The 20,800-nt window shown below is 30.1% G+C and overlaps 1 protein-coding gene across 4 annotated transcripts; it reads right to left on the reverse strand.

Annotated features, from left to right (window-relative positions):
* Positions 1-116: 116 nt before the first annotated feature.
* On the reverse strand, positions 117-18,981 carry LOC148629375 (afadin- and alpha-actinin-binding protein B-like). 4 transcript variants are annotated; one of them, XM_088549805.1, is made up of 15 exons: positions 18,870-18,970; positions 16,355-16,517; positions 13,374-13,524; positions 12,748-12,869; positions 11,873-12,041; positions 10,425-10,563; positions 8,907-8,979; positions 7,193-7,355; positions 6,863-6,956; positions 6,411-6,518; positions 6,068-6,198; positions 5,475-5,648; positions 4,898-4,988; positions 4,527-4,650; positions 117-3,558 (listed from the first exon to the last, which is right to left on the reverse strand). In XM_088549805.1, the coding sequence occupies exons 3-15, from the start codon at positions 13,521-13,523 to the stop codon at positions 3,366-3,368; spliced, it is 1,731 nt and encodes a 576-aa protein (XP_088405931.1). In that variant the 5' UTR covers position 13,524; positions 16,355-16,517; positions 18,870-18,970; the 3' UTR covers positions 117-3,365. The 4 variants fall into 4 exon arrangements, with proteins under 4 accessions (XP_088405931.1, XP_088405917.1, XP_088405940.1 ...); XM_088549791.1 differs by lacking the exon at positions 16,355-16,517 and having other exon boundaries at positions 18,870-18,981; XM_088549814.1 differs by lacking the exon at positions 16,355-16,517 and having other exon boundaries at positions 18,764-18,886.
* Between the last annotated feature and the right edge of the window lie 1,819 nt (positions 18,982-20,800).

Consider the following 20,800-nt stretch of genomic DNA (forward strand, 5'->3'; position numbering starts at 1 on the left):
TGATTTGTTCAAATAGAAAATTTCAGATAAACCAGCTGTTTTGCCAGGTTTTCAACAAAAACAAAAAAAAACCATTTCTTGTATTAAGTATATTCTACTTCAATAATCACTGTCTTCGGTCTTATCCAAAACACAGTCAAGTATTTTGGTAGATCAATTTAAAAATTATATACATCAAATAAACAGCTGTGCTAAGGCACTTGATGCACCAATATCACTTCTTAAATTGGTGTTAAAAATCTAATAAACTAAATTTAAAAAAAAATAAATCAGAAAACAAAAAAGAACAAGTGGTAGTGTAGCTTCCTTCTGTGAAGGCAAATACTGTACCAAAAATTAATTAAAATACCCAAAATATATGATGTGACGGACAGTAAAAGATATACTTTCAAAAGATGGGCATATAGAAATTATATCGCAACTGAAAGAAGAAAAGAAACTGTGGTTAAAACCATTCTAACAAAGCAAATTTACACTTCTGAATTTTTGCCTTAATGAATTGTCCAGTGTTTCTATGGTAAGAATCTGATAGATCCAATGGCCATGTAAGAACAGCTTAATGAAAACATTAGACAATCAGTAGAGACTACATAAATAAAAACTAGAACATCATTTAAACCAAAACTCAAAGAATCTTCTCTACAACAAGAACTATGTGTACCAGCTAGTGATGAGACAACTGACCTTAAAATATCTATTTTTTAAATCTTAACTATTTACTTGCATATAAATAAATTTTAATTCAACAATATAACATATAATGCATTTACAAAATAATTCTGATATAAGATATGTACATACATGGCAGTCATGATTTTCTAAAAAATGATATGCTACAAATCTTTGGCAAGGCACAAGCACTAGGTCTTCCTTAAATACAAATATATACATCAAAAACCAATAATTGTTGGTTAGTTACTGAATTTAGTGCCACACAGAAAAAAAAGGGAAATACATGTACAATCTAGCATTGTCCAAAACTTATTGTACAAATATAGTTTAAGTAGTGTTACATAAAAAAAATTCAGAAAATCAATTCAGCAGTGACAATTTTACACCAAAGCCAGTGAAGAAGAAATATTCCTGAGAATAAAAATAAAGATGCTTCATTAGAATGATCCACTATTAAAATACTGAAAATTACCTTTGCCCCCCCCCCAAAAAAAAAACAAAAAAAAAAAAACAAACAAACAAGAAAACAAAAACAAAAAAACTGGAAAAAAGAAAGCAAAGAAAAGAACATATACACTTTGACAGATTGTGAAGGTAACTAATGCATAGTATTTAGTAAAGTATCTAAAACAAGTCTGTTTTTCCTACAAAAAATAAATAAAAATAACTAATAAGAATATATGCATAAAGATACATAAAAATTAACTAAAAATGTTTTAATTAAAACTGAGCAGTTATAATACCCTTTTTTAAAAAGTTTTTCATATTCTGATTATCATGCATAATGCAACATCATTGATTAACTGATAAATGACAATGACATCATGAGTTTTGAGTTCTGATATAACATGGTAATAATTGGAATGGCTAAAAGAGGTTTTGTGTACCATACATAAGTATGAAAAAAAAGGAATGTTTTATCATCACAGAACTGATAACGAGACATAACTATTTCTGGACGGAATGAATGAACTTACATCCTGAGATTAACTTCAACTTTTATGTAATGATTAAATGTGATTTAATTAAACAACTGAATCAATTGCAGAAACAGGTCTCACAATTCAAATTCCGTATTGATAAATATACAACATTATAAAGGTGCACAAAGGATTCCTAAGATGCTTCTTTTTCAATTTTTAGGATTTGACAATAATGGAGCTTATAGAACAAATAATAGATTAATATTTTAAAATTAGGATCTTAGTTTATAATTCAACCATATGATTCATTCAACTGTGTATGTAAATAGTGAATTTTAATTTAATGCAGCTGGATTTATAGCTGAAATTCTACAGGGTGAATGAATAATGTGACAAAATATCAACATAATGTAATTGCACTTAAATATACCTTTTTGTTACAAAAATACATGTACATAGTTTATATGCATATAACTATTTATATAAATTAATACATTTTGCTGAATAAATGCTCATAGATAGTTAAGTATACAAAGAGTATTCATGTTAATCATTTAGATCTAATAAAATCCTCTCCTTAAATATAGAATAGAACATGTTTCATTAAAAGACATTGCTGTACATACACTGGTAGGCAATAATTCAAATCAATAATAAAAAGAATATTTTTGGTTTTGGATAGCATACAAATATCCCTTACGACATTGGCTATTAATATTATGCACTGTTTAAATACAAAGACAATGGTATATAAAAATAATTCATACAGACATATCTATAACTAAGTATACTCAATAAAACTGAGCTAGTTGACTAGATGTCATTACTAATTATATAATACAACTCCCCATTCAAGATAAAATTTGCCGATATGCACAAAGCAACACATATGTCTCCTAACTGGCAAAGAATGAAGGGGCTTTAACTCTGTAAAAACTGGTGTGATTTTTTTAGCAACTCATTCTTATTTAATTCAAACTACAAACCATGTATCAAACTGTTTCCAACTTAAAATTTCTCAAAAAATACTAAATCCAAGGGCTGTAACTCTGGCACAAGTTATCATATTTAACAAAATTCTAATACACATATTTTATTAAGTCAATACTTAAGCATTTAAACAAGTCAAAATTTCACAAAAAGGCAAAGCATAAGGGACTAAAATTGAAAATAATATCCATTCAAACTAAAATTCGAACTTCAATCAGTATCTCATAAAGATCTCAAGTCAATTTAGCAAAATCTTCTAGAAAATCAGAACAACTGAAAATTGACAAAAAAGGCAATGTCCTAAAGCCAACAGCTGTCAAGGGTGTTGTCCTAAAGCCATAACTCTGTCAACAATTATCATATCAAAGTGCAACTGGACCTACATCTTAATCAGTAACTTACCAACATTGAAATTAAAGTTCATACAAAATATTGTCATTATCTTTAACTCCTTAATCCCTCCAGACATTTGAATGATGCAAAATGACAGAATGTTCAATAGATTCTATAACTACAGTCTCCTTCAGCTAAGTCAGTAAAAGACAACACTAAAACCAAACTAACCAACGCAGATTTTTTAACAAAAACATTTATACAGGACCTTGTAAACAATCATGCATTCTACTTTTCCTTTACATGGCAAGCTTAAATAAATTTAAACTTGCTTTGGCATATATCATGTAAAGTAAATAGCACTATTAACATTGAAACATTGAGGCAGTCATTACATTTCTATATAAATGAGATCTTAAACAATGGCATCTCTATCATATTCTAAGTCTACACATCTAAATCATCCTTTGTACCAGAACTGGATGTCCTGAATAATGTCCGCCTAGGAGCCAAAGGCATGACCTCTGACACTGCATCTGACCTCAGGTCACATGGTGCTGATCTACAGGACTCTGATAAAATTGAATCTGTTGTTGAAACTTTGTCATCTTGGATATCTGAGGGAGACTTTTGTTCTCTTCTACAAAATTGTCAAGGAAAAATCACAGAAAGTCTTTTTGATTTTTATACATGCACAGTGAAATTAGTGAAAGCACAAATTCATCTATAATACTGCAACAGCAGAGAACTATTTATTTAATTAATTGATTTTCTTTAGTTGATTAATCTTGATAGTGACTTATATCAAAGTTCTTATTCATATACCTTAAGAAAAAGACAGCAATTGTGTACTTCCATACAAATTCTCAAGATATTGCCAGAGAAATGCTGGTCTACAAATAATATAATGGGGTGGAGACCTTTTTTCACAAACTAGTATTTATCATTGTGGTTTATGTTTATTTTCAGTAACTACTGTAGATCAAGAAATTCTTTTTTCTAACATATTCTGATTTTTGTTGTGTCCTCTATGTTTTGTAAATAGACTTGCATTATTTGACAAATTACAATGATATCAATTTCTCATACTTCGAACGAAAATAGATTTAAAAGAAATGAAACTTAAAATTCTTAAGAATGCTGATTATTTTTTTGGAAATGCTATTACCCAAGCTGAACCACCTGTCCACCCACTTATAAGCAAAAAATATGTCTCACATGACAACGCTCTTTAGTTTCAAGATATGTAATGTATACAAAAACCAGGAAGTACATTGACATAAATATTTGTTGCTTGTAAAGGAATCCCATTAATTTGAACACGACTTGGTAAATATTAACGGTAAATGCTGGAATTTCATAATTTATTTTTATCATCCAAGTAGCAAGTTGCAAAAATAAAACCACACATTTCTTCCTTGGTTACTTGATTTGCTAAAATAAATGCAAATAAAAATTTCTGAATTTAGTTTCATTAATGTCTATTTATTTTTGTGTATTTTACAAAAAAAAGATACATCCATTATCATACAATGTAAAGTCCAAGAAATGTACTTCCAAAATAAATACGGATTAACTTATATTCTTATGGGATCACTATGATTTTACCTTGAAAGATCCTTTGGAGTTAGACCAAGTATTTTATACAGTTCTACAGTAGATGGTGTCTTCGGTTTACCGGATGGGGCTGGTGAGAATACTGGTGTGGATGGAAGTAACCTTGTGCCCTCACCTAAAATGGTAGTTCATGTATATACTTTTAACTCTATCAAAACAAGTTTTCCATTTTGAACAATATTATTATATTATTTCTTTAAACTTTTCCCAGCCCCAACTTTCACTCTGTGATTTTTCTAATGTTTATGTCATTCTGACTTTCCTAAACAAATTATATTTCTTCAGCCGCCAATTTTTTTAATGAACAAGCAAGATAATATACTTTTCATTTAAGTTCGAAGTGCATTTAAATGTCATCTTACCTTTCTGTGGAGTTGTTTTACTAGTAAATGGTGATAACTGGAAGAATTGGTTTTTTAATATGGTTGACTTCTCAGCTTCAAATGTTTGTCTCTATAAAAAAAATTCATGTAATGGACAGCACTTCCAAAAACAATTCACTAACATAAAAAAAACATATGCTCTACATATATTCTATCAATTAGTTAAAAAGTTCAACATTTTTTATTCCTTCTGAGATAATAATAAGAATTTAAAACAGTTAGTTCCTTAACTAAAGAGACGTTACTAGTAACCGCTTGCAAACAAATAATCTATAGTCTCTATTTCTCTTGTTCTAAACTGGTGATTGAAAATGTGACTTTTTTAACCACCAGGAGGTGATTAAATTCCTGCGAGCAGTTTACTGCCATTCTTTGGTGAGACTGATTCTCATTCAACCTATCCTTAACACCATTCTCTATGGTGAAGTTAAATTGTTAAAATGCTCACTAAAGCTAGCATGTTAAAATAATAACTTTAGCCATCTGAAATAATTCTAACAACACTCTTACATTCCATATTTAATTGCCCAAACAGTATCATAAGGAGGTTATATACCTCTCTACCAAGCCTTATTGCTGCCTCAGTGAAATGTTTCCTTTCCTTCTCAAAGTTTGCTTTTTCTTGAAAGAAATGCCTTTTTTGTTCTGACAAGGTTTCTCTCTCCTGTAGCAAGTGTGATTCATGAAGGAATGAATTCTCCATTGATTTTGACTGTGAATTAATTGATTGCTGAAATAGTAAATAGAAAAATGAAATAAACAGGAATAAGAGTTAGAGTAGATAGCAATTTAACTCACTCATTTAACTACATTGTATACTGTGGAAGTATTTTAATTCGTGGATTAGGGAGAAAATGCAAGTTCGTGGATTCCTGAATACATGGTTTTGAGGTTTCAGTATACACATCAACGGAAATCTCAATTTCGTTCGGAACCAAATTTGATGTTTTGGCCTACCCACGGAAACCATGAAAATTGGTACCTCAACTGAAATATGAATACCTTAATTTATTTTTCAGTTAGATTCTACTACAATGTGCCACTACTTAACCTTTACCACTGCAAGTCTTGAAACTTGATCATGAATCCAATCAACAGTTCATTTCTCAAATTTCAGAATATTGCTTACAGTTTAATACTATACACTACCTGTATGAGTTCCTCCTGTTGTTTAATGATGTCTTTATAATTTTTTATCTGTTTCTGAAGTTTGTCGTAGTCTAACATAAATTTAGAATCACTTGGCTGAGGTGTTATGTTTACCAATCCTTTGTTGGGACCTACAGCAAGGTATGTTTCTATTAAGGTTTACAGAAATAATAAATCAATTCATTTAAGTAATATATCTAGATATTGAATATTGAAATGTGAAATACTCCTTTAAGAGTTGTCATTATGCCCTCTTTCTTTTAATATATGTTTTTAGTGAAGAGAGACACTACATGTAAGATATCTAGTGTGTAAGCATTTTTGTACATATAAGTATACATACTAGGTAAACGTCTTTTTGGTTTCATATTGCTTTTGATCTTCTTACAAGTTTCCCTGAATGACTTCTGAAGATTGTCTTTCATGAAATCATATGGCATTTGAAAATAACCTATGGATATAAAAAAAATACTGATCAATTAACAGCTTGTGCTTAGAATATACATGCAACTGTCTAAAGTATTGTAACTGTGGAATGCAATACATGTATAAAAAAACAGTTAGGAGACAATGGTGCACAATGTGAATATATAATAAAGGTTGAAAATCCTTTCATCTTGATAAATATTCTATAAATAAACTATTACAATCTGCCAAAGTATTGAGTAATAGTACATGGAGACAACAAGAAAGAGGTATACCATAATTCATTTGTCAACAAATAGGTGTAATAAAATATAATAAATACATGTCATCTGATTCTGCTATATCCGTTTATCAACTAATACAACATACCATCTGAGAAATCATTGAGAGCTGGTGTTTTTTTCACAGAATACAAAGAACTACTGTCATCGTCATCAGTGAGAGAATCGTCATCTAAATTGCTCTAAAATATAATTGATTAATATTTTATTTTATCTAATGTTACAATTTATAGTTTAATTACTATCAGATTTGTTGGAGGAAGAAAGTATTATTATTGAAATCATTAAATAAAATAAGAGATATATTTCATTTTATGAAGGTTAATAAATTTTTGAATTTATATTGTTAATTGGCTTTTTTCAATACAAAAAAATTAATGGTAAAAGCTAGGAACAAAACTTGTGCTCATTAACTTACATTAGGGCTAACACTACAATTGGGGATGTCCTCTCCACTGACAACTGTGACTAATTCTTTCTGCATCTGAACCAAACAATCACGTAGATCAGCATTCTCTAACATCAACTCTCTTTGTTTATCTTCATAGTTATGTATTACTACTTGGTACATTTCTTCTAACCTAATAACAATAATAATTCATCTATATACATGTATTTAATCTGAATACATATCTTTATTAAATTGATAAAATTGAATTATAAAATGTTCACTGTGTAATAAAATTTGTTAAATCACATGTGAAATAATTCTCAAACTTTCTCCAAACAAACCATTACAATACTTTACTCTTGTGCAATTTATTTTATTTGATGTCACTGACGATTTGGAATATCAGTCCACATATCACATAATTCAAAAATTTATTTGAAAACTAGGAAAACAGTCAACAATGGTCAGTTAACTGGTACCTCTACTACCCATATGACAACATGTATCTTTTGACCTCCACATTGATTTACATCAAAATAAACATAAGAGGGTCACAATGGTAACTAGTAATAAAGATTCTTTGAATGTTTCATTTAAATCAATTCAGTTGTGTAGAATGAATTATGCCTTACAGATATGAGATGGTATCCCCATGTCAGAGAATAAAAAGTCAATGTTTGCTGATGTAAGACCTAAAAAAAACTAAAATAGAAATTACACAATTGGAAAATATAATAAAGATTCGGTAAAAGTTTCATTAAATTCCATTCAGGGATGTAGGAGGAGTAACTGATAAGAGATGCCCCCACGTTCCAATATTCATAAATGACTAAGTTTTGCTGTGTGAAACCTCCCATCTGATCTAAATCAAAATCTTAAAGAGAGGATGTATAATGGGAATATGTAATTAATATTGTGCTTCATCAAATTGCATTCAGTGGTGTAGAAGGAGTAACAGGTAAAAGATAGGGTCCCCTTCTGCTTGATGGACGAAAGGACAGATGTAAAGATGGAAGGAAACGAATTATTGGGATAATTTACACAATAAATAGAATAATCAATTGGTTATCATGAATAACCAAAATATAATTAATTAGCAATTAAACAGCTGCTACAACTACTGTAGAAAAACAACTATTATTCTATAGTCACAGGGAAATGTGGTTCATCTAAATAGAACTATTTATTTTTTACAAAATGAGATTCATAATATGGAGACAAAAAAACTACTATGTGTTAAGAGTACTATTAAGTAGCAGTCTTCGTAAGAATCATACAAATTCTGTAAAATGTGATGCACCCCAACCCCACCCCTCCCAAAAAAAAAGGCTATACATTTTTATTTTTGTTAATAAGTTGTTTTATGGGTCTATACAATGAAATGTATTATCATTAACATTGAAAACTCAACAGTTTCTATTATATTTCAGTATCACTTGCAGAGTTATCTCCATTAATTTTGAATTCTATAATACATTCTTTGTAATTTTTATCTCCTATTAACAGGGATTATATGAAAAGCCAAATGTTAATTTCTGTTTACTATAACATTTTTGACAAAATATCAAAAATGAAAGTATGTAGTTTTTACAACCATGAATCACATTTTGCATGAATCTTAATTGGAGTACTACTTAATAGATGTCTCAGGTACATTCTACATTTTTGGCATCCATAAAATACAGTGAAACCTAGAACACCACTAAAATGTTACATATGTTGACAATAATTAAATGCATACTTATTATTGCCAGCACTTTTCCATGTACTACGTTTACCATCAGTTCTCTGTAATGAATTGGCAATATCAAGACCTGTAAAATATAGGTTAAAACCAATAGTGTACAACTAATCAGTGTGTCCTTTGATATAAAACTACTTTACCCCAGTTAGAAACCTATACAACATATTAATGATAAAGATAAATGTTGTTTACATATCTAAATAATGTACTGAAAAGCCACAAATTTTATTCCTTTTCAAAAATGATATGGAAGATAAAGGTTGCAGAAACTTTGTAACTGACAGAATGAAACAAAGTTGTCCCAAGAATCGAGGAAGATACAATTGATTATGTTTGTCTTTAAGTTTAAAGTGAGGAAAATAACGTGAAATTGATCATTTTTTCTTATACTTTGTGTAATTAAAACATTCAGATGCTACTATGTAAAAACTTCAATAATTCTTTTGTAAGCTTCCATCTGCAAAAAATATTTGGCATTTGAAATAAGGGACAAGTTTAAGATTTTGAATCTTATATAATTTTTTATATATTATATATATTGTATGTATAACAACGAAAATGGGGCTTTTCATTTGTTATAAAAGTTCATTAATAATTTTAAAAAATAATATCTGCAAGCTCACAAAGAGAAATAATCCCTTTAGTTAGAAGATCTCCTGTTGGAGTCCTCCAACAAAAATTATATTCTTTCATGCAGAACTACATATGATGTCCATCCATCCTATCAAATGTCATCAAAATCTTTTGAGAGACTAAGGAGACGATATATTCTAAAGGGATTTAGCATGTATTTAACCCTTAAATTTGATTATCTGTTGGAGTTCTATTCCTTCATACACATCTACATATTTTGATGCTCTACCTTCCTATCAAATTTTTATAAAAATCCATAGAGGAGTTTATGAGGAGTTGTGCTTTACAAATACCATGGACAGACGAAAGGACAAACAAACAGACAGGGAGATTTCTATATACATTAAAACTTTATATGCAGGGGTTCAAAAAAAGTACTTTTACTAGGCCTTTAAATGAGTTATTTTGAACACTGTATTCTATCCAAATTATCTCCCTTTAAAAAAAAAAAGAAAGAAAAAACAGATCTGATTTTACATGGTCAAAAGTTGGTAAAACCAAGATTTGAAAAGTGGACATTTTTTCAAGCAAACAAAATAAGGTCAGAAAAACTATATCATGATATTTATGACAAATTTACATCATTATTTAATATTAAGTATTGCATTTTTACTCTTAAAAGAAAATACTATTTTCTTAATGTTGAATGATTTCCATGTCAGTACCTTATTTTTGGTTTATTTTAGCCAATATGCTAAAAAAGATGCTCAGTGACAATCAGACTATCAAAATACATTATTTTTTGTGGAGAAAATCCTGCATAAGAAATGGAACTATACAAATTGCATGAACATAAAAAAAATCCTAGAAAGCAGTCAATTTCACAAATAACTTGGCTTGTAACAGTGCTGGATCTTAACTGAATATCACAATTATGCATACCAACTCTTCTGTTTGGAGTTTTGTCTGATATAAGCTGATTTAATCTTTCTTTCAGTTTGTTAACCTCCCTTTCTTTTTTCTTTAATTCATGTTTGAACTGTGCGTCTCTGTCTTTAATAATGTTCTGTAATCTCTTTAACTGGAAACAAAAGATTTGTACAGTGAATAATTTTCATTTCAATCACTTGACCTTTTTCACCTTTTTTCAATGCAAAGAATCCCCATAGTGCCAGAATAAAAAAATGGGAATACAATAAAAGACTTACTTTGACAAACCCAAACCAAGCAACAAAAATATTTTAAAAAATTGGCAAAGCCTTTTCCAGTTCTTGTAAATCGCAAATAAGGACAGTCTGTGGTAAAACATTATATATCAATCAAAAGAAGTATGTACAAAAATAGATATAGTTTTAGAATACTGTATTCTGGTGTGTATAATACAAATTAATGAATTGTGCACAGTGCAATTTTGATGGACAAAACGTGTGAAAAAAGGTTTTCATGACATAGATTGCAGTAGAACTTTGTAATACAAAGATATTGAACTTGATCAGTCAATTTATTTACCTTGATGCAAAATTTCCAACAAAAATGTGACGCAAAGAAACTTATATTCTACTAAAACATCGTGCAAAGATCAGTAGCTACATAAATTGGACATTTTTTTGAATTTTGAAGCATGAAAAATCGTGACAAAATGAATAAAATGGCTTGAAAAAACAAACTCAAAATTCACAATTTTTCATTTTGAAACATACTTTGAAGAAAGAAAATTGGTACAAATAATCAAAATAAGTTTTATTTTCCGCTGCAAAAGCATAAACTTTCTTTCTTTCAGTAACATTTCACTTCTTGTTTGTTAATACACAATTTTTTCTCCTCATACAAAAATCTTTCATTTTGTTGCCAATGCTCATATATTAATGCATAATACACACCCCATGCTATGGAAATGATTTCTAATGTAAAGATGTGTGCATTAAACACACAAAAATACAGGACATAAATGTTCATATTGTGAAACCTAAATTTACACATGAAAATTCAAACAATAACTACTGAATTCCTACTTTCTTCCAGATGAAGTTTTTTTTTTTTTATCATGATTAATAATAATAACTACTGGTAGTTTTCAGGAGAATGAAAAAAAATTCTCTGCATCTGCAGAAACTGCATTGAATAATTCTAGCCAAACATCAGATTACACTAATATTCACATCAATGATGAGCAAATGTGAATTTTTGTTTGTTTGTTCGGGTTTAACGTCCAAGCAGCAATATTTCAGCTATATTCAGATGCTGAGCAAATGTGAAAGTTTTACATACATGTTACTGGTATTCATTTTAATAGCAAAGCAATAGTAAAAGTAAAATGCTCTCAAGACAGCAACCACTAAAGTAAAATTAAGAGATAAGTCTAGCTAGATTAGCTATTGATAAAGTATTACCTCTTCTCGCTCTGCCTTGTACTTTGATGACAATGTTTTCTGTTTATTAACCAACTGTCTGTGTTTCTCTTCTTCTCTTGCTATTTCTTTCTCTAGCTTTTCATTGGCATTTTTAAGTCTAAGATTCATAGATTGGTAATGGTCTAATTCACCTGTTGTTCGATGAACTCTGTAATGAAAAGCACCTAATGAAATGCATAATTCTATCAAGTATTCCATGCCACTCTTTATCCATAAAATTAGTGATTTTCTGTGCAAGAATTCAATGGAAGTGATTATAGCTTTACATCCTATCACAGATATATCTTGTATTACTGGACAAAAACTAGAGGTTTGCTGTAGGTAGAGTTGCTGTTTTTATACTAATTGTAATAATGATATTTAGGTCCTTTTCACGAAAAATCTTAAGTGTAATATTAGTTGTAAGTTATGACTTCATAATATATTAAAATATAGTGATGTCATAACATACCTTACCTTTTTTTGTGAAAGCAACTACAGATAGTACATATAAAAATGATATTAAGAAAGGACAATACAAAATGTATGATAGTATGACATTCTTAGTATAGTCCCCTGCCAGCAGAGAAAACTGTTGATGAGAATAGGAGGCAATTGTTATGCATAATTTGTAAATGAAAAAGGGTGCAAAACTATAGCATAAAATTTGTACTTGATTTGCGACTTTTCATGGTAAAGCAAAGTGCCATTCATCAAATGAATATCTTAAGCATGACCAAAATAAATGCTGAAAAATGATTTGTTAGACTGACAAACAGATAGACGTATGTAGTGTAAACTTTAAATCATTGATCGTAAACATAAACATAGCAAACTTATCCAAGTGATAAATTGTACGAATTGTATTTTACTACCTGTTTTCTAATTCTTCTCTTAATCTCCCTGATCTCTGGAATTGTCTTAAAAGATCATATAATCTGTTGACCAAGGTGTATGTACTGGCTGTTACAGTCTGAAATCCGAGGACAGTCAACTCCTACAAAAAAAACAAAAAAAAAAAAACATCTTAAACCCAATTAAAAGAAGTATTGTTCATTAGTTTCTCCATAAATACAGACATAACAGCTAACAAGCAATTTGTAGCAATATGTCCCCTGCCACTGCAAATAATTTGAAATGCAAGTCCCATAACTCCGGTAAAATTTTTCAAATTAAAATAAAATGGTGGCGCAATATGACCAACTACATATGGTGACATACAATCCTACAAAATTTGAACAAAATCTGTCAAGAGGTTTCTAAGGAGTTGCATCCACAAGATACATGCACTGACACTGGCATTTCTATATCCACTTGGACAATTATGATTAAATTTATAACATATCATATCGGTTATGTACTTATGCCACGGAAAATCAGGTTCTTTTTGTATAAGTCATCATGAATGAAATATAAAAGGTACTACTAAAATTATAATTTGACAAAGTGCAAGTGAACTCTTAATTTTGTTTAAAGAATTATATATGAATGAAGAAGATACCTGGTTCATATATGCAATACTCTGGTCTACATTATCAGCAGTACAGAACGATTCTGACAATGACTGGTCACCCATTCTGGAATGGAGGGACGAGCCGTAGAATGATAGGAAATCTCGGTCACTACTCCTCAATACACTCCAGTCAGCCATTCTGTAACGGAAATGAGGGATACATATAAACAGTAACTGGTTCCAATAATCAACGATATCTTCACCAACTTCACTGGCAGATGAAAAGAAAAAAGAAAAAGGACAGAACATCCACCAAACACAGGATATTTCATTAGATTTCTGGCTTCTCTATAAATCAAGTCAGTGTATTTATTGAAAGGAATTTTAGAAATTCTATCAAATAAATACTTGATCAAAATCTCTCAGAATAATCAGTATGAAACATGGATAATATATATTCTGTACACCTTCTGAGGAATACATTTTAATTCACAGCAACAAACTACGAATTAATCTACTTAAATGGTTTTATTGGAGTTCAACTGACAATTACTTTAAGATTCAATTACAGTAATTAAGAAAAAATAATTAAGTGCTTCATTTTGTCATTTCTCATCAATTACAGAGAAAGACTGAGTCATGGACTTTTTATAGTAACTGCCTCAGTTTCCACTTAAGATACTCAGATTATTGAAAACAAATGCGGAAACAAATGACAGGTAGTCCCAGTGAAAACATCCTTCCTTTGTCATTATTGATTGCAGTTGAAACACTTTATATTATTGGTTGGATACAAGTAAAGAACATGATTGCATTATAAAAACTATTCATTTAAATCAAACAGAAGGTAACATTTAATTTCCAGTGGATAGTTCAATAGTTCCTACATGTATTTCTTTGATTATTAAGAATGAATATAACTTGAAGCCAATGAAGGTTGTTTTATACATGTACTTGTACAACTTTTATACTGGTACATTGTAGTTCAAATACCTTCAGATTACATGAAAAAAGAAAGTAATTCTAATGTCCTAACTGCCTACATATATATTCCTGACATTAATCATTTTTAACATACAGCTTCAGATATTCATTTTGTCACACTACTGTTGTGTTATTTTAACATACCGGATACCAATATAATTGGTACATACCAAATGTCAAGTCTTGCTAACTATACCGTAAATCAAATTTTTCATGTACAAATGTTGTGTTATTCAATGAATTTTACAAATACACTTTTACTGCATTACAACACTTTGAATAATAAAAGGCATGCAAAGTGCCAGTAGGGTCCAGTTAGTAAAACAATGATTTAATAGAGCCACCAATAGTCCTGATCATTTGTTTGCTAACATCTGGGATATAATCAACCACAGTGATTCATGGAAGAACCCAGTTTACATGAACTCAATAGAAAGTCAGAGTGGCTACACAATTCAAAATAAAAGGCTACAACCCAGTAAAAATTTTCAATCAATCTGAAATCCTAACAGGTATGTTAAAAAAATATCAGCCCCTAAATCTCTGTTGTCTGTTGTACTAAAACTTGAAGTGACCAATGAAAATTTCGTCAAAAGACAAATGCACAGGCGATAAAGCAAAATAAAGCCAACATGTCTCAACTTACTTTAACGTAACAGACAAAACATTATCATCAAACATCTAAAATGGAACTTACCAAACATGATTTGAAAATCAGTGTCTATCTGTAGCTTGTTGAAGTAAGATACCTATTACAAGTTTTATCCTGTGTCAATTAGAGTTTCTTACTTGACCACATTGTGGTCATTAAATCTGCACTGCAGGTAATAATAAGTCAAATCCTTTTGATTTTTAAATCTTAAATTGAGACAAAGCCTTTAAAATCAATAAACAAGGTTAATTATTTTCAGTATTGGTTTATTGATTGAGCAAACCATGAACTAATAAACAATAAATGAACATCATTACACCTGCCCAGGTGGCCTATCATTACCTTATTTGCTAAATAAAGTCAACTGGCACCTAGCTACAATACACATTTCTAATAATTGTGCATTTAAATCTTCCTTATCTTCATTTTAAACAAATCTTTCCAGACTAGAAAACAATAACAACAAAAAAGTCATTTAAATTATCAACAGTTTATTTTAATAAACCAGTATAATGAAAAGTCCATATGACCTTAATCCTCCTTTTACAAACTTGAAATTAAATCCCTGAATGTTTCTTAAGCAAATAACTCCACTACAGGGGTTCAAATTTCTATCAATTTACAACCTTTTTTTTTAAATGAAAAGTTCACAGCCATGATCCAGATATAGTATTTCCAACATACAATAACTGTTTAACATTGCTTAACCAGAATATAAACTAGTTTACAAACCATCTTTGAAAAGGTTATTAGAAATTAGATAATATTCATTTTTCCTGTGAATACAGAAGAAAGTTTTTAAGGGAAATTATCATTGCCAGAATATGGCCATGTTGTGACCCATTTCATGAACTTATATTTCATTTAAAAGTAATTATTTATAATAGAATAAGGAATATCATAAGAAAAAAAATCATGATCAATTTTTCAAAGAGGTGTATAGCAATTAGGATGTCTGTTTTTTTTTCATCTGCCTAGAACTATTTTAAATACAGCTTTCTCTGCCAATTCTTATCATAGCCACTTAATATTTTGGGGAGCAAGGGGTATCCTTAAATAAGTTTTGCTCTCGCTTTTTTCTGGTTTATGTTCTACTAGCCTGAAATTAGTGTAATTTTTACAGGCCCAAAAGCATTTTTGCCGGCCATTTTTATCATTTTCAACATGTACCTGTTGTCAAGTTCTGTACATACTGCTTTATGAGATTAACCCTTTTAAATCAGTAAAAAAGGAATAACAAGCTTTCAATACTTCTTTTCATAGGTCTTTATTTTGAACATTCAATGGAATTGTAAGAACCAGTACTTTTTTTTAGGTATGCAATGTTTTTACTAAATGATTAAACTACATCCTTGAGTACTATCAATGAATACTAGTTCATACAGGTGATAACCTGTTTGAATGATGAACATTAAACAATAAACATGTCAAAATCTTGTGAGCTTCCAAAAGGTTTTCACAATCCTAGCACATTCAGTCCCATTGGAAAGACTCTTTAGTGTTGCATGGAAATTTTCTTGTCCAGAGAGGTGTAGTATGGAGGCTTTGTGATGATGCTTTAAAAAAACATATGATAAAATGAAAATAAAAAATAATGATGTGAAGAACTTGTGTCTTGCTTGCATGATATATTTAAACCACTACATAAAGTGCTGTAATTGAAGTAGCTAATGTGTATCTATTCTGTAATCGAAATTCAATTATCATCACTTTATTCTAAATAATCGATTGGAAGAGAAATGAAGGTAATCAATTACACATCAATTACACAATACTGTTCAAATAATGGATTTGCAATTGATTACTACTTTTGGTAATTCTTGCCCCTTCTTATTGAGGATATTTTGTTCATTAACGCAAATTGAAGGTCCATATTTACTGTCCTTCAGTTTCTTTACAACATCTTGACACTAAATTGAAAATGTAATTTTTCACAGTTGAGCAATTCACCAAATATCAAATAACATCCTACAACCATGGTGAAAAAAAGTGTGGAAAACTGAGTTATTGCATTAAAGTCAAAGGCCTTAACTTAGCAAAAAATTATCAAAGACAAACCAGAACAAATTTCCACTTAGATCTGTAACTTGTCATGGTAAAACAATGCACTAAACATCAAATATCTATCTGCAAGCATGCAGTGATAGGGAAAGGTAGGGGCCATGAAACATGAAAATGACCCATTAGTTCCATAATTTTACTTAGAATTTAGAAAATAGCCCATTAACATCTTGAATACTTGTAATTAAAGTTGAAAATGGATCACTTGAAAAAAATCTTTCCTGACTGACTGACAGATGGGCAGACAAAGTACAAACCTAAAGCCCCCTTCAGCAAAAGTCATCAGTAGGGGACTATAAAGATTTACATGTAAATGTTAAGTAAGGGATTTAATCAGTTAGTTAGTAACAGACCTGTTTATAAATTCAAATATTTTTTTTATGAAACTACAATATATGATTGAAAAATTTGAGTTATACTGAAGTAACATAGTTATATTATATATCAGTTGAAGAATTGTTAACGCATTAAAACAGTTTGTTTGAAATTTTCATTTAAATTTCAAGTAAAACCATAAACATGCATGATTGGCAAAGTGTATGTCAGAAGTTACTACGTGTATTTCTAAACTGTCCATTGGGTATGACATATTAAAATGAATATATTAAGAGTGCTTATGTCTTTAGTTTATGAAACTATTGACTATTTACAAAATTCTGCTGCCCACGATATGTCGTTCGTGCTTTATGCAAAAGTGACTAAAGCCCTCAAAATCCTAGCTAAAACCCTGACTTAACCCTTTTTGTGCCAAAGCTTTGCCTTTATTTTGCTAAGGAAGTTTTTGAAGAATCAATTTCAACTTTCCTGCTTATGACATTGACAACAACCTAATGTCACTCTGAAGGTCACAATGACAGAATGATTGCACACAGATAGAAAGACACAATACTCTGATAAGCAAACTGAAATCAACTTACATATACGCTCCTGAAAGAAGTGTTAATGGTTGTATTATCAACTGGGTTCAGTACACTTATGGCCTGAAAAACCATCAATATCCGCTTTGTGCATATAAAATCATGAGCTTAAAAATAGCATTATGGCAGCTTCATTCTTGTATACTTGGTAAACACAACTGAGAACCACACCAGTCTAGGAAACATGAGCTAGCCCCAGTGTTTAAACACAAATCGAATCTTAGCTTTTCCAAGATAGGAATGGTCAAAACATAGCACCCATATGTTTATGAAAATGACGTAATCAGTTTTTCAATGCCTGATAATTCGGCCCAAAGACATTTTGGATCATGACAACCCACAGTTCCTACCAAAGCTGGACATTCTGACCCATACATATTTCAGACCATGACAATAGGAGAATGAGTAAGGACAATAAAAACTGTTAATCATAACAAATTTTACCATTTTGGAAGTTAGAAATGACAAAAATTATTGAAGAACTTAGGTGCTTTAAATCATGTTTCTTTGGAAGCGTTTAAGGTTTCCCCCTTCTTTACATTATTTTGAAATAATGTTTTTTCACTCTAACATACTTTGGATTTTAATGACAAACTACGAAAAAGTTCATGTCTACATAAATTCAACTGGTCGTGAGGCAAGCAATTACCGAGTGTAAAAGATGATACATCAGAAAACAAATTCAATGCATAGAAAGATGATGTTGTATTGACTTCAGACAAACTGGTACATCACTTTCCAGAGTCCTGTTGTTCCTGACTGACCTGAGTGGAAAACAGTGAGACCCCAATACTAATACTAGTACTGTCCTGTAGTACATATACCTGTAATGGCTGTATCTTCAAAACTTTACTTCAAGGCATTTCATGCAGAGGATTTGACAAATTGTCAAAACAAGCAAAAGATCGATCTTTGACATAACCAACAAACCTGATGCAAAGTCGTCAGAACTCTTTAAAAATCATGAAAATATTATGACAGGTGTTCAAAATTTTCACCTGATTCCAATCATGCAGAGCTAGCATAAGCGTCACTAACAACCGATCAAAAATTACAATTTGTGTCAAAATTGCATTTTTGGAGTTTAAAATTTTTTTTCATCATTTAATATTATCTAAAGGAAATGCAACTAGGTCATTCAAGAGATAATTAAAGCATTTACTTTCGGAGATTAGCGCGGGAATTCTAGCATCTATAAACTGTGGATCGATACAGAAACTGTTAGAAACGTAACGAAGCGAATTGTCATTTTTAACCCTTTGAGTGCCAAGGCTTTTCCTTTATTCTTTTCAAGGAAGAATTTAAAGATTCAAATTCAACTGTCCTGCTTATGACATTGACAATAACTTGACACCACAAGAAAGGGCACAATGGCAGGGTGATCAAAGAAAGAAAGAAATAGACATAAAATATTCATCACTTGGTTGTTTTCGAATATATTTTATAATGTCAAGTTGTCAACTTAGTACATATATGCATTGACATACTTACGTATATAAAAATGTACCCAAAAATAGGGAAAAAAAAGTAAAAAGAATATAATTAGACATTTCACGAGAAGTGTTTTCAACTTATCAATTTTCAAAATAAATCTTATTTACCACATTAAACCTTTTTAATACTTAAACCCATAGTTAGCACACAAAATGATTTCACAAGCCAATATATTTACACTGATATCTATTTAAAAAGGATATAAAAAGCTATTACAACAACTAAGAAGTAATTTGAATTTCATATCCATTCTTAAATAAGTACAGTTTAAAAAACAAACAGAGGTAAAAACACTTGTACTTTAAAAATAAACAACCTAATTATTTGAATTTGACCTACGTGTATTTATATGACAAATCCTCTACTGGGACTATGCATGAAATGACATCTGCGTTCCAAATCTAAAAAAAATGGGAGGAGTTTCTTTTTCTTTCAATACGGTGTAGCTTGTGTTTGGTTAAATGGTTTGTTTATGTTAGCAGTTATAAAGGTAATAATCTAATTTTGACATAGTCACATGTATTGATTTTAAATTTTGTTTCGTGTTAGCGGGAGGGAATGAAACTTGCATAGTACAGTTCTCTCATAATCTCGTTTTGGATCTTGAATTTTATGAATTAAGCTTAATATTTGGGACATTGAAAGGAATCCTGAAAAATTTTGTAAAACCTCTAGGAATAAATAAATTACCTTCATGCCAATGTTCTCTTTTCCCTAATTAGTGAATACTTGGCACAAGTACATGTGAGAAGATTAATTTTCATAATCATACATTTAGGTGACAAAATGTTCAGTGCAACCAATGTCAACTTTGAGTGAAATTATTGTGCAATGTTTGCGATTTTATCAATAATAAATTCATTTACATAATGTATCCTTGAAATTATATGTTTATATATTTAAAATTTATCATTATTTGTTTCTGTTTTGCTTTGTTTTGTTATTTCTTTTACATGTTTTTTCTATTTTTTTCCCTGTCAAAATTCATGAATAGCAGGGTTGATTTAAGTACATTGCAATGAAGGTAAAAACAAAGAGAAGTAAATAAAATGTGAATATTTGGTCAATATATAACGACGAGTAGAAGTAAGAACAAAACTTGTAGGGAATTATTTTGGCGTTGTTTTAATATGTACAGTCTACCATGTGAAGCACCCCACACATCATCACGTTCAAAACTGTGACATCAGTGACATTATTGCAGAACAATCGACTTGCTAAATGTATAGACAATAGTTGCTAAGCCTATATGTAGGCTCTTGGCAAAATACGGGAGTATGAAAAGCCTATTTATAGACTCTTTGGCATAGTAAGGGTTAATAACTGCCATAATAAGGAGGTTGAGTTAATGGACTAGATGCACATAT

Source organism: Perna viridis, chromosome 1, assembly GCF_037379345.1.
Source record: "Perna viridis isolate PV_CMFRI_1.1 ecotype Kerala chromosome 1, ASM3737934v1, whole genome shotgun sequence".
Taxonomy (NCBI): domain Eukaryota; kingdom Metazoa; phylum Mollusca; class Bivalvia; order Mytilida; family Mytilidae; genus Perna; species Perna viridis.